The sequence below is a fragment of the Ornithodoros turicata genome, chromosome 2, assembly GCF_037126465.1.
Source record: "Ornithodoros turicata isolate Travis chromosome 2, ASM3712646v1, whole genome shotgun sequence".
Classification (NCBI taxonomy): Eukaryota; Metazoa; Arthropoda; class Arachnida; order Ixodida; family Argasidae; genus Ornithodoros; species Ornithodoros turicata.
This window is the reverse complement of record NC_088202.1, coordinates 35,575,230-35,589,835: the sequence shown is the minus strand read 5'-3', so window position 1 is coordinate 35,589,835 and position 14,606 is coordinate 35,575,230. Positions and strand designations below refer to the sequence as shown.

The following is a 14,606-nucleotide window of genomic DNA, read 5'->3' as shown; positions in this document are numbered from 1 at the left end:
AGCTGTGGATGAGGTTTGATGCGAAAGGCGACGTCCTTCCACTACGCCTTCGGATGGGATGAAGAATGCCGACGTGGACTTGACGTTTCGAGATGCGCCATCGTTGTATGCTGCGGCAGAGGTAGAAAAATTCGCGCCTGCCAGAGCAATGGGCTAAAAATGGGCTCGAAGGACTTGAAGGGGAACCTGATCTCTGCAATCCTGGAGGTCCGGGAAACGTGCGAAGGTGGGTTACACAGGCAGAGACCAGGGGGCGTTCGGCGGTGTGACGTCCTTAGCTATGAAGCCATTGAGACCCTGGCGTGTCCTCTGCGCTGCGCAATGGAAATAACTTTCAGGACGGTATCGAATTTTCCTGAGGAGTGGGAGACAGGAAACGTGCGCACGCAAACGTACACTCAGAGAAAAATCTATACCTTTAGAGGTATAGATGGCCTGCTCAATAACTTAGCCCTTCTTGGGTATTATTTTATACCCCGCTTACAGGTATAAAAAAATAGTCCTTAACGAAGGGCTATATGCCATACCTTTAGGGGTACAGCTCTATACCCCTCTGACGGCCTGCACGGGTACCATCAAGGAATTAAATCAGACCTAGGCATAGGTATGGGCATATACCTGCAAGGTATATTAAATAGTCCTTGCAGAGGGTGCCTATGAAGAACTTGAGGTATAAAAATATCCCTCTTCTAAGGTACAGGCATATACCACTAAGGGCCAAAAATATACCAGCAGGGTATTAAAACACACCTAGGCATAGGTATAGGCGTATACCTGCAAGGGATATAAGATAGTGGTGCTTCAGGGTGCTCATGAAGAACTCCAGGTATGAAAATACTCCCCTTCTAAGGTACAGGCGTATATTACGAGGGGTCAAAAACACGCCTTCACATAGGTTTACATGAGGTATATATATGTTCAGTTTATATGCCCTCGCAAAGGGGTACACCATTCCTCAAAGTGCAGAAGTTATATCCTCAGGGTTCAGATAAAACACCCTGTGATAAAATGCCCCTGAAGGTATGCATCTGTACCCTATAATTTCCTAACAACGTGCCTTCCGGACACTGGAGAATGACCTGCATAGAAAATCTTAGAAAAAAAATGTATAAATGCAGAAGTGTGTCCCCCAAGTTAACACATGCACTCAATGACAGAGGCATGAAATAAAGCAAACTAAACAACTTTTAGTTTACAGTTCTCCTTTTTATTTACCTTCTGTTCACGTAATGTTTGAAAAAATTAATGTATTCGAGACACCTAAGTCGCGGCTTTGTCTCCTGTAGTCCCACTAGGGCCCTCTCAATAAACGTCATAGTGTTCACCACTTTCTTCGGGTACACAATGTTAAAAATCCAAAATGCAGCAAACAGCGCTGCAAGAGCATGGACGGTCCCCTCGCATGAGCAAACAGGTAGACGATCCACGCAGAGTTGAAGGCCTCCATCTGTCGTTCGGATTATGGGGTGAAGTGGAAGGCTCTCACTCTGCAACAAGGATGAAATAAATAACTTGCAGTAACACCAATACAGTGACACCACAGGAAGATGATGCCAGCAATGTTTTCTATATCGTGATTCCTCTTTAAAATGGTGCGTACCGTTGTAAACAGCCCGTCCATCACCTCCCCACAGCATCCGACGATTTCACTTAGTGCCAGCGATGGTTCGACTGAAAGTGACAGGTTATGTTATGGCATGGTTATTATGGTATGTTAGCCCCTAGTTTCCTGCTGCGGATGCTGGAAATCTCTGCAGAAAGCTGAACAAACAAATCAATTGTTCTGTGTGGATATTCATGACAGCAGCAGGTCTAGGTAGGCTCAGAAGACATAAAAAGTTCGCTTTGAAGGATAACAAACACAAACAGCTGTCTACATTGAATGTAAACACTTGCCTGTGGCAGCAGCAACCAAATGCTGGGGCTCTCCATGCTCTTCGGCTAAAGAGAGAACCCTGTTAAGGCCATCAGTTAGAAGATGGACCAGGTTCCTTTCATAAAGCACCTCGAATTCCAGGAGAAGCTGCAATGGGACGGTCATAGTCAGCACTTGCATAAAGACATGTTCAAGTGCTCGGTCAAAAGATAAAAATTCTAACCGCTGCATCATTCTTCAGAAATGGATATATCTGGAAGGCTTCTTCAACTGTCAAGGTCTTCAAGTGTTCGTGACGTGCCTTCGCAGTGATGGCTAGCCTCTCTTTGTAGATTTCTCCCTCCGAAGGGGATGATGCTACCAGCCACTGCTCGTGCACTCTTCGGCTCTGCTCAGTTTCTCCTGGCGCATCGAGGTGGTCTAGCCTCTGGAAAGGCGAAGGAGTGATATGAATAACTTATGGTGCCATGACACTTGCTGTGATAAATGAATAGCATAGATACAGTGGTTAGTGGCTACCTGCTCAAAGCTCATACCTGCAGCCGAACCACTTTTGCAGCTGGTTCATCGGTGCTCTTTCTTGCTGGCTTTGACTTCTGACGGTGCTTCAGCCTTATGTCCGCTACGCCGTCAATGGTGGGATCCAGCTTTGTTCTTTCATTCTTGAATTTCCGTCGTAGACCCTCCTTCCATGATTGCTAAGAAAATAGACAGCAATAAGATACTTCCTGCATAGTGTGCAAAACACAACATGATTGACGTAAATTGCAATAAATTTACATGTACTGCAGCTACTAAAAGTGCATACCCCTCCGTGCCCAATGGAATCCGTAAGGTGCGGGAACTTCATTAGTAGGAGGTCTACTGCTCTGTCGTAGAGACGTGAGGATGGAAACCTGAGGGAAATATTGAATATGCACTGAATGTACAGTGAACTCAAACTGCACACCTGAACATAAGCAGAGCTCAAATGTACGACAAGCAATGAATAAGCTTTGTTTTAGCATGCCAGTGCAGTGGAGAAAGCTATGACAAATGAGAAGAAATTACAAATATGACACTGCATGATGAGAATCTACAAAATGTCTACCTATAAGAAGCACACACTTGTCCACCTTTCATCGGTTGGGTAAATTTTGACAAAGATGACATACCAAGCAATTTTCACACAAGCCTGGAACAGCTCTGAGACGATAAATCGTCTCAATTTCCCACTGATGGGGATCCCCTTCTCTAGAAACCTTGCCTGGTAACCAAAGGTGGGCAGCACAAATTTCTTGTAGTCGTCACTGTCCTTAAGCGGGGTGTCCGCTGACTCAAGGGCTGGTTGACGCCTACAAAAATTAATGATTGAGCAAACTGACACACACACACAAAAAAAGAACAAAACCTAACATCCAGACCCATATGTCCCAGCGAGGACAGCAATGTGTAAACTTACTGTTCTGGATCTGGTGAAGGTGTGAGACACCCCAAGTCAGTGTGGTTGTCCTCATAAGCTCTCTCAGTTTCCAAAGGGGCCTATAATCCATGTGCGTGCAAATGCTATGAGCTTTCCTTCCTTAGCGAAGTTGCACAAAACCAGAGAGACGAATGAGAAATTTCAATTCACCATGGTACTCTGTGGGTTCCTGACGATTTTGATTTTTGCGGCATTTGGGATGGTGTCTTCGTTTTCCAGGTCGATAAAATCTTGCAAATCCTGGTCAAATATCTGTTAAAAACAAAAAGTGCAGTTAGACAACAACGGCCAATGGCTTGCGTGTTATATTCAGAGGACTTGTGCATGTAGGGCTGTGCAATTTTACAAGGGGGAGTCTATCTGTCCGTAAGCAGTTCACTGATCAGCGTAGCCGTCAAAGATAACTTCCTGATAGCATTATCGCCACATCTGCACGAGCTCCGTGCGCTTTTCAGTGAACTGCTGAATGTACGAAAGCAGGCGCACACCGGCATGGTATTGCCGATGGCAAACTACTGTATGTCAGCCCTCGGGATTGCGATTTTCACATTCTATTTCCAGTGCATTTAACAGTCTTACGGGATAAAGATACCCGGCACTTTCCATGTTGGTCAGACAATGTTAGGTTAACTGGGCGCCAACAATAAATGATAAAATAAACGATAGTAATGCTATCCGGTGACATGGGGAGGCGCAAATTGACCAGCTCAATTCGAAATATTAGTTTTAGGGCATGTGAGATGTGGTAAACATTACGGTTTCCAATGGAAAAAGCGCTCCAACGTTACATGGCGGCTGGACTCACGACGGCTTTACTAAAGTGGGCTGCAAAACTCTTCCCCCGATCAACGCTGGGCTTGCGTCTACTGGGAAAATCTGGGCGCTAGGGCTATGGCTGTAGATCATACATGCCTGCTCCACAAATAGAAGGCCTATACATTAAGATCTGCGGACGCTACAACCGTGCACGAGAGCTTATACGAACTGTTCATTTTATCACCGTGCAGCGCTCCGAAATCTCTGAACAAAGAGAATGCCCATCGAACGTCGATTGCTCTCACCAAATTAAGGCACATCTAGCCACTAAACGTGACAAAAACGAATTGCCAGGAATATGAGAGAAACACAACCACTCGCGGCGATGATCGGAATACCCCTCCAGGTGGACAGTACACCATAGACCTAGTTGGGCTACCTCTCCCACTGTCTTAGTATCGGAAAGGACCCTGAGGAACCGAGCACACTGACTAGTATCGCCGATACATCTAGCTGCACTTCCACTGATCGAAGATAAAAGAGCATAAACGCAGGCTAGCTGGTAGAATAGCGAGCGAAGTTACTACGCGTTTTTTTTTTTCATCAGAAAACATCAATGCTACAAAACTTACCATGAATTTACAGTCATAAATATCAATTTCCTCTTCCACCTTCCTCCTCAAGTCCTGGAATGTTGGGCTCGTCAACTTCACTTTCCTTCTTCCGTCATTGGGCAAAATAACGAGACAAAATATTGGCTGTGATGTTGCGGAAATATTTTCAACCGGGCCGGCCATCACTGCTTCTGTAACTGCGCCTCGAGACGACACACTGAGCTGCTAACCCTTTTATTGAGGTCGAAGAACAGTATCCCAAGCTGTAATTCCCCACGTGGTAGTCCGAAAGGGGGTCAACCGGCAAGAACCGCTCCCGTTTCCAAGAACCAGCCTTAGTCAACCTCCCCTTCTGCCCTATTCACCACACGATACAAAGACAGCCAAGACGTGTCGGCGCCAAGAACGCTGTTCATTGCCCAGCCATGGGTCACTGTTCGTGCTCGTTGCTTTTTGTCTCTAAGTGACCGGATTCCAAACAGCACTTCACCGTGAGGCGGGATCGCTTTCGAGGAAACAATGGACGCCATACTCCTGCACACTTCTGGAATAAACTGCAGAGGCTATGGCTGTCACACACAGTTACTGTTCGTCGTGTCACCAATACAGTTCTTTAGGGATGAAAAAGGCTTCACTGCCTCTTCAAGAATGTTAAATACCGACCGGCAAGCTTTACTGTGGTAGCCTTAAATTCGTTAAAAGCGAACTCAGCAATTTATTCAAGCTTGAAATTCAAAGTACGAAATACCGTAAAGCCGTAGGACCAAAAGATCGTAAAAGTAAGACACTGAGAGGTAATAGGACCGAGTGATCGAAGTACCGAAATTCTAACTGACCCGCAGGACAACTCCGAAACATTTGATAGAAAACCATTTGGCCGAAAGCCATTTGGTTGAAGCGGTGGTTGTAGTTTGATGGAATTATTTCCAGCTTTTATTGGTACGTCTTGCATTCTCTGTGGGCGCTGAGGTTCTGGGTAATGTAATCAATGCAAGCATTAAGCCAGGCGGTTTCGTTATCAACACGCTTTCTTTCGTCAAAACGTGGTCAATGTTAAAATTATAAAGATAAAGCTCTGGGCGACAGGTTTTAGCTTTGCATTCCTTTTGACTAAACGTCTTTGCAACAAAGGGCGTCAGTCAAACGGCATTTGATCAAATGATCTTCGATCAAACGTCTTCGTCGCAGGGGCGTTCGATCAACGCGGGACTTTAAGCTAACTTACTTTCAGCCATAGCGAAAGCCTGTGCAATTTGGGGCGCGGACAGAAGCTCACCTGACCCGCAAAAACCCGACAAAAGCGTGGAGATGCCTGCGAATTTATGTGAATCGAAGTGGAAATAATAAAAATAATACTCGGTACTTGATACTAAATTTCAATCACTTTTTACGTTTATATTAACGCTTTGGGTGTTTCCGACGCGAGATAACTGAGATCAGTTAGGCTGCATTCGTAAATGCTGCAAGGTAATTGCAACAAGCTTGCAACTATATTTTGGGCTAATAAATGTGGGCATTTTCCTTTTTTTTTCGCACATTCGACTGAAGAACCTCTAAACAGACATATAAAAGTAGCCATGTGTCAAGAAATACCTGCCTGTTACGTGAAGGGACCTATAAATCATCCAGCGCCTTGTAACTGGAAAACACTCTAAGAAAAAAAAAAGTAATAAAAAAGAAATGGATAACACTTGTTTCGGTGTAAACCCTTGTCACGGAGATCACTGTTTTAAACAGCAATAGTAATTCTTTGTAAGCGAGGAAAAAAGAAAAAAAGAAGGTCGAGCAGTGTTGCGTGCAGACCTTTTCAATATCGAAACAGATCGAAAACAAAGCTCTGTCACTGCCCTGTCGTACTGCACCTTTCTTCGGCCACTGCCTATAAATAAGCCGCACAGTGCATTCACGCGCTTCGGGATTTTTATCAAATTCTAGGCGCAGTTCCGTGACGAGGAACCACAAAGCTCAGTATCTCCCAACACCCGCTTATTAAAAAGTTAAGTAACGCAATCTAGTTTGCTGGTTTTGCACCACGCGGATACTAACCACTTGCCCTAAAACGTCCACAGCACCAACCATGTACGAAAACTGGACTGTCACTTTTGATATGTCTAATGATAAATGTTCACAAAGAAAAGGACACCCCGGCTCCTTTCTTGTAAACGATACGTAGAATGAGTGTTCCGGATGAAGCAGGACAGATTCGACCGAATAGCGTTCGACCGAACAGCATCTGCGCAATAAACAAAGTGTGAAGCATTTTTACTCCCTGAATGGGGTTGAAATGACACTGTTTCGCGGGCATGAAGGTACGGAAATGAGCTTCATGCCGCCATTCCGAGGAATTGAAAGGAATGGAGTTGGAACAATTTTCCCACCCCTCGTTATCCCCTCGTTATGGAATGAACTGGGATTGGTCAGCCCACTCCCCAGCTCTGGTCTGCACTGTCAAAACACTAAAGTGATGTTAGCAAGTGCCGTCTGGAATCTTCAGACATAGTACAAACTGATTACAATGACCCATGAACAGACTTTCATAAAAAATAAACACTCTACCCGCCACTGAACCCAAAAGTTCTTCCGTCGCCTTTGAAAGCACGAACTGTGATTGCACTGACTTAGAGTATTCTGTCCCAGCACAGAGTGTTGTATTTCGAGTTGAAGCCGACCAATAGAGCGTAATCAACCAAAGTCAACATAAATTGGTCAGTGAATTACTGACAAAAAAGAAAGAAGCTGGGCATAATTCTGGCCAACGTAATTACTGGCCTCGTACCGCCAGCTACAACTGTTCAATTGAAAGCTCCCCTGTAGTCCCCATAGTCATAAAGCTACACAATTAATTGTGGTGGTGGTGATGGTGAAAGGGCTTGCCGTTGTACAATTAATTGTACAATTAATGCACACAGTTGCACAACAAATAAGAATATAAAAAGCCAGGCGGACTTTTGGCCGCTGTGGAAGTCGTCTTCTTTTCTTGGAGATATTTCTTTCGATGGCATTTCTTCCTTCTTTTCGTTTCCCCCCTTTCCGTTTGACTACAAGGGACTGCACACAGCCTTGGAACTTACAATGACCTTGTTTGGGACAACGGGTCGCTGACCGGGGATGGTAAATCCCCGTGGTCATTGTGCGGTTAGCGGAACAGCGTGTAACGGGGCATTCCACGTGGTTTCGGCTTGCCAAGGTCTGTTGTATTCTGTTCATGGCGAGATGGTGTGCCCGAAGGTAGCACTTCTATCAAAGGATCTGACTGGTGACGTCACTATGTTTTTACTTTGACCTGCATCTATGTCTTCCAACGACAACGTAAGTATATCGACAACTGCTTTTTCTTGCGGCCCTGTGATTTAGTGTGCGCTTAGGCACATCTTGGTTAGTAATCTGCGGATTTTACGGTTGGGTTCCGCTGACGCGCGCGTGGGACTGCGCCGTGCATAGCCATTTGCTGTTCGAGCGCACTACGTTGGGCATATGGCATCATTATTTAAAATATTCTGGAACCGGACATATGGCCTCTTCGTTCTTGCGTCCACGTGTACTTTAGCGTTGGAGCTGCCGTGCAGGAACAACGCCCCAAGGGAGTCGCACTATGGCATGCAACTGCTTGGTCGTTACTTCGGTGCCATAATGCGACTGTCAGTGCGAAGAAAATTATATGACGCGGGTAAAAAAAACATTGCGCTGGCGCTCACTTTGTACGGTTTATGAAACTCAATTTGTGTTTGAGGATGCCCCATATTATGTACACGTGTTTCTGCATGTATACCTGACAATACCACTATTTTGTTTCCACAGGTTGCCGTATATGCCTGTACGAAATGTAAATGGAGAGTCACATCTATTAAGTACCTCTTCCGCCATTTTGGCTCCCAGCACATCAGCGAAGAAGGGTGGAATTGCAACCTTGACGCATGTACAGCAAGCTTCAAGTCCTACTGGTTATTCAGCAAACATGCAAGAAGAGACCACAAGCACTTCTTCGATAGTCGCACAGACAGGAGTCCATCACCTGACCAAGGCCAGCAGGAAAGCTCTCCACCAGAAAATGTCACTGGAACAAGCACCAGTTGTGATGTGAACACTGAAGTTGCCGACCAAACCGACAACGACAGTGACCAAGGTGTGTGCAATGCAGTTGATCAGCTGTCGTTTCTTCTCCTTAAATGGAAAGAAGGCCGACAGATCCCGGAATGTACACTGAATGACATATCACAGGACCTGATCGAATACCTCAAGATGTTCAAGAATCGAATTGCTCATATAGATGAGAAGTCGCTGAAGATCATTTCAAGCAGGCACGAGCGCGAAAGCCACTGGAAAAGAAACTTCGGATATGTGGAACCATGTTCTGTGAAGCTTTCACCGATTGCACAAGTATCTGAAGGAGCAAGTTATGAATACATCCCTATCCTTGAGGTAATTCAGTTTCTTTCTGGAACACATGTGGTTGTCTATGAAAGTGATTTCAGAGACGAGCCACACCTCCTAAGAGATATCGGTGATGGACAGTTTTTCAAAGAGCATCCAGTGTTTGGGAGGAATACAGCTGACCCAAAGATTGCAATTCATCTATACTTCGACGAGTTTGAAGTATGCAACCCCATAGGAAGCAGAAGAGGGAAACACAAGATCTTGGCTGGTTATATGACACTTCTGACAAAGTCTGTTCACGAGCGATCAAAGGTGACGGATAAGCATCTGGTACTCCTAGTGAAAAGTAGCGCCGTCCACGATCATGGCCTGAAGGAAGTACTGCAGCCCTTACTGAAAGACCTTGGGAAGTTGGAAGCTGAAGGTGTCCTTGTTAATGGAAGGACTGTCCTGGGATCAGTGGTGTGTGTCACAGGTGATAACCTGTCGGCTCACCAAATTGGCGGATTTCGCCAGTGTTTTTCGAGTGGCTTGATATGCAGATGTTGCATGGCGGACAAGTCGGACATTAATGAGAAGTGGGAAGAAAATGATTTTACACTGCGAACAACATCTGCACATGCTCGTCAGGTACGTCTGATTGAATGCGACACCAGTCTCTCAAGTACATACGGCATCACTTCTTCAAGCTGCATGGCACAGCTGCCTTCTTTTGACGCAACAAAGTCACTGCCACCTGACACCATGCACGACATGCATGAAGGCGTAATCCCTCTTGTGTTGAAACACGTTATTAAGACCTTAATAACTGATGGCTTCTTTACATTGAAACTACTGAACGAGAGATTGCGCTCCTTCCCTTTTCAAGGCAATGAGAAAAAGTCCAAGCCGGCACCCCTCACACGACAAGTGATATTTGGCAAGTACTCGATAAAAGGGTCAGCCTCAGAAGTCGGGTGCCTCTTCCGCATGTTTTCACTTCTTGTTGGTGACCTCATTCCAGACAGCAGCAAAGCATACGAAGTGTACCTTCTGCTTAGAACAATAGTGGACATAGTTGAAGCACCCCAAGTGACGGTTGACGTGCTGCCATTCCTGCAGGTCCACATAAGCGACTTCTACAGCCTATTCAGACAAGTGTTCCCCGATGTGCGCGTTACGCCAAAAATGCATTACATGATACACTATCCTAGGCTTTTTCTTTTGTATGGTCCACTGACGCGTCTCTCATCAATCAGGTTTGAAGCTAAACACCAGTTTTTCAAGCGCCTAGCAAGAAAAACGCAGAACTTCATCAATATCTGTCGCACGCTCAGCATTCGTCATCAAATGCATCAAACATATCACCTTTATGCCTGTAAGGAACACACTACAACCAATGGCTGTGTTCAAGTGGCTGTGGAGAGGTTGCCACAGGAACTCCAGACAGAGCTCGCTGAACGCAACGTGACATGCGCGGACATAAGCACAGTGCAGTCACTGACAGTGTCCAGGCAGACATATAACGTGGGTACTGTTCTTCCTGTGACTGTGTTCGACGATGACCTGCCTGTATTTGCAGAGATTGAAATGATCATTTTGTGTGAGAACAAGCATTATCTGCTGTGCACTTTACTAAGAACTGTGTGCTTTGATGAGCATTTCCACGCCTTTCATGTGGAATACACCGACGATAGTATTTTCCTGGACAACTTCAAATGCAAGGAAGATTTCCCCGACTCGTTGTATTTGCATAAAGTCTGCAACAAAGTATATATCAACCCAGCGCACTGCATGTTCACTGGCAGAGACCGGTCCGTGTGTGATGAACAATGAACTGTATCACAAAGTGTTCTTCTGTGTTTTCGGCGTTTCGGTGGTGTTCTGTACATGCATAAAATAACCCCCCCTCCCTTTGACTTCGTGGCACTAATCAAAGGGTGATGTAAATAAATATGTACTGTCTGACAGTGTCTTAATGCCTAACAGTTACCTCCGAGCGGCTTTGAGGAGACGGTAGGCGAGACCATCACTTTCAATTCTCACCGAAGGGTCCTACTGGAGTGTGAATTACGCAGCAAGTTGTTGAGCAACATGGGGGAGGGGGAGGAACACGGGAGTATGATGTACACGTACACACCTAAAAAAAAGTTCCACGCTAACGTACATCGAAATACACGACCAACAACAACGAGCAACCGCGATCAACAAAATCGGATTGACACCTGCGGGATTTGTGGAACCGACCAGTTGACGCCATCGCTCACGTGGTCAAACGCCCATCTGACCTGAAAAATCGCTTACAGGTTGATCCTGCGTGGCTTTGTCGATGCCGATAAGACATCACATCTGACTTCGCTGGCCGTTGTAGAGTATACTCTTCCGTAGGTAACAGTGGAGACGTGGTGCTTGCTGGGCGACGAATTTTCAGCACAGAGGAAACGAGTTTCAGGAAGGATGACTTCGCTTTGTCATTTCACCCTCTTAATTCGTATTTACTTCAGTAGCAGGTAGCAGTTCAGTATTAAACTGATCTCCTTGGTAACGCGTCGTGTCAAACATTATATTTTGTGCGGAATCTCGGGTCCGAAGCGTACTGTTCGGTGGTTTTCTCTTTTAATTAATTTATATTATTTTGTGTGCGCGCATGAGCTTTTTATCTTCTTCCTTTTTTCACCTTGTGCCTGAGTTGTCGTTGAAGTAAAAAGTCAACCGGCTAAAGTCGCCGACGTGTCCACAAGCGTCCTGAATGCACACAGTATGGTTGACTGACGTTGTAAATTCCGAATAGACAGACTTGTCATGTAAATCACGGATATACACTTCGCAAGTAGAATATACAGAGAACTGCAGAGACAACATTAACATTGACAGCTGGAAAATGAACTTTTAGTTACTTTTAGTAGCCGGAGGTATAAGTAGATAGTTTATACCTTCTCCATACCCTTGTAAGGTATGGAGCTAGATCAAAGGGTATAAAAAAGGTGCATCGGACCCTGACTGTACCTTTTTCATACCCTACTGCTCGGAGAGAGGTATAACTGGGCATGCCGTACCTTTTTAATACCTTCCAAGGGTATAAACCTACTAAGGGAGGTCTAAAAAGGGTATGTTGACCCTTTAGTAGACCTCATTCATACCTTTTTTTCTAACAGTGTAGGAAGTGTCGAGCCGTTTCACGCTCACGAAAGACCTCCACCGGGAGTTCACCAGCTTCAGCTAGGACTTGCCGTGTTTCAGTCATTCTTGGAACTCCAAGGCAGTGACGAAGAGTGCGGAGAAATAGGGTCCGAAGGGTGTTTAACGACGTTGTACAAACCCTGTGCAAGATTGGAAGGCTCTAAAGCACAGTCGCCCTCACCAAAGCCGCGTGAACGGCTCGAAGGGAGCGTTGATTACAGTCCCATCCTAAGCCAGAAAGATGTTGAATTGCGGGAAGCCATCGTTGCACTTTGGTTTCAAGGTGCTTAATGCGGCGCGCTGAGCGCAGGTTGGAGTCCAGGACCACACCAGGGAAGCGATGGGAACGTACAGGCACGAGCTTCTTTGCACCAACTCAAAAAGGGGAATTTCTCATAGCCTTGTGAGTGAAAGGGAGCTCAACGTACTTTTCGGGCGAAGGTCCAACCCAAGTCACGTGACGTACAGATGGACATTATTTAAGGATAGCTGAAAACGGCGCTGAATGGCTGATCGTGGCTTGACTACTGTCCAAAAGGCAACGTCATCGGCATACACAGAGACTGCTACTTTGCGAGGAATTATCGGTTTTAGGCCAGCCGTTACCACATTGAGGAGTGTAGGACTCAGAATGCTTCCTTGGGGCAGGTCTTGATGAACAGGGTGCTTCGGGCTTTGGACGTGGGATGTGCGGACAACGACAGTTCGGTCCGTAAAGAAATCGTAGAGCCAGCTCAACAGTCGACCAGATACTCCAAAAAATCTCAAGGCGGAGGTAGCGGATTAGCGTATTGCCTCTTCGGCGGTTTCCCTCAGAGGATTTAAATGTAGATGTTTGTGCCTAAGATGTTTTTGAAGGATCCTGAAATCCCTGAATCACGTCAGATTCCATTTTGCTGCTGCAGCTCTGAAGCTTGTGGGAAAATGCAGTAAACAAACATATGCCATGTGCTGCCCACAGTACGGGCAAAGTGCTTCTGTGTTTGTGGAACAGTGGTTTATAGCGCCGTTCTCAAGGATTCGTCGGGGTCGTCGACTTTTTGATGAATGTTTCAGTGATTCGATAATTTATTTGCTGATTTCTTGAACTTGGTGTAGCGTAGTATTCTGCGGGGGAGCTACTGAAGGACAAAATTTACATTTACCATCAACGATAACGCCATCAGGAACGCTGGTTCAAGAAACATTTCCCCAAACAAATGCGGGCTGTCGTTAAAAAAGAGGAAAGGTATACATTCAGTAAAATAAAATATTATTTCACATCACTCAGATTCTGGTAATGTTTTCTAGTTGTGGATGCTATATATATATGTATGTCAGGGGGCAAAAAAAAAAAAAAACTCGAATCATCATATGTATGGACATTATTTCAATTATCTACGTACCTCAGTCAGACTGCCTTCAATTCATCTGATCTGTTGTTACAATATATGGGCATACAACTGACATAGCATGAAAGACTACATACTCTCCATTTGGTCACAATATATTCAAACAAACTTAATGTGGTCCATTCGTGCATAGTTTCCGAAAATTGTTACAGAATTCATTTTTATTACCTCTGTATGATGATTTCCAAACAGATTGTACTCGCTGCTTCACACATGTGTGATGGAAAGTAAGAGAATAAGGAATTTCCTTCATGTATGAGAGTCATCCAACAAATAAGCTTCCCTGCTGTGAAAACAAAAAAAAAAAACTAATACATCTATAGCATAACATTGAAGGAATTTATGTTGATTAGAGCTCAAATTTACTCCCTAATATAGTCACCTTATTTAGCTTAACAGTTTTGGTATTGTGATACCAAGTTTTCGATACGTTGTCTGTGCCATGCTATGTCCTGTTTACGAAGTGAAGTATTCACTTTTCATTTCACCTGATCAATTTGTATTTCATGATTACTTGCGAATTGGCGACTGCCAATGGTTACTTTGAGAGGGAGAGGGAACAGTATCTGGGGCAAATTTCCATTGAAGTAGGGAGCATCACCTTGAGCATGAGGAGAACGAAGCATACAGGAAGCTCACGAAAAGGAGGCTCATGTTTGTGAGCCTCCTTCATAGTTCATTCTCCTCATGGTCAAGGTGATGCTTCCTACTTCAACATTACACAAGCAGCTTGTGTACTTATTCTCCCTTTGGCAAATTTACACATGAATTTCTGAACAAATCCCGAGTCTTCCAAGGGCAGTGCAGACAGCGTTGACGTGGTACGCTACACCCTTTCCAATCCTGTGCGTTTTTGTTGAAGCTTACCCAGGATCTCACAGTACATCTTTGCATTTACTGTGGTTGTGCGTGTGAGTAATCTACAAGTTGGATGGGCTCCCCCCGCCACCGCAAGGTGATGCTAATCCACCAAA

The 14,606-nt window shown here is 45.1% G+C and overlaps 1 protein-coding gene across 1 annotated transcript; it reads left to right on the top strand.

Moving 5' to 3' along the window:
• Nucleotides 1-7,999: 7,999 nt before the first annotated feature.
• On the top strand, nucleotides 8,000-12,532 carry LOC135384520 (uncharacterized). Its single transcript, XM_064613718.1, has 3 exons — nucleotides 8,000-8,017; nucleotides 8,507-10,806; nucleotides 12,217-12,532. The coding sequence occupies exons 1-3, from the start codon at nucleotides 8,000-8,002 to the stop codon at nucleotides 12,530-12,532; spliced, it is 2,634 nt and encodes an 877-aa protein (XP_064469788.1).
• The last annotated feature ends 2,074 nt before the right edge of the window (nucleotides 12,533-14,606 follow it).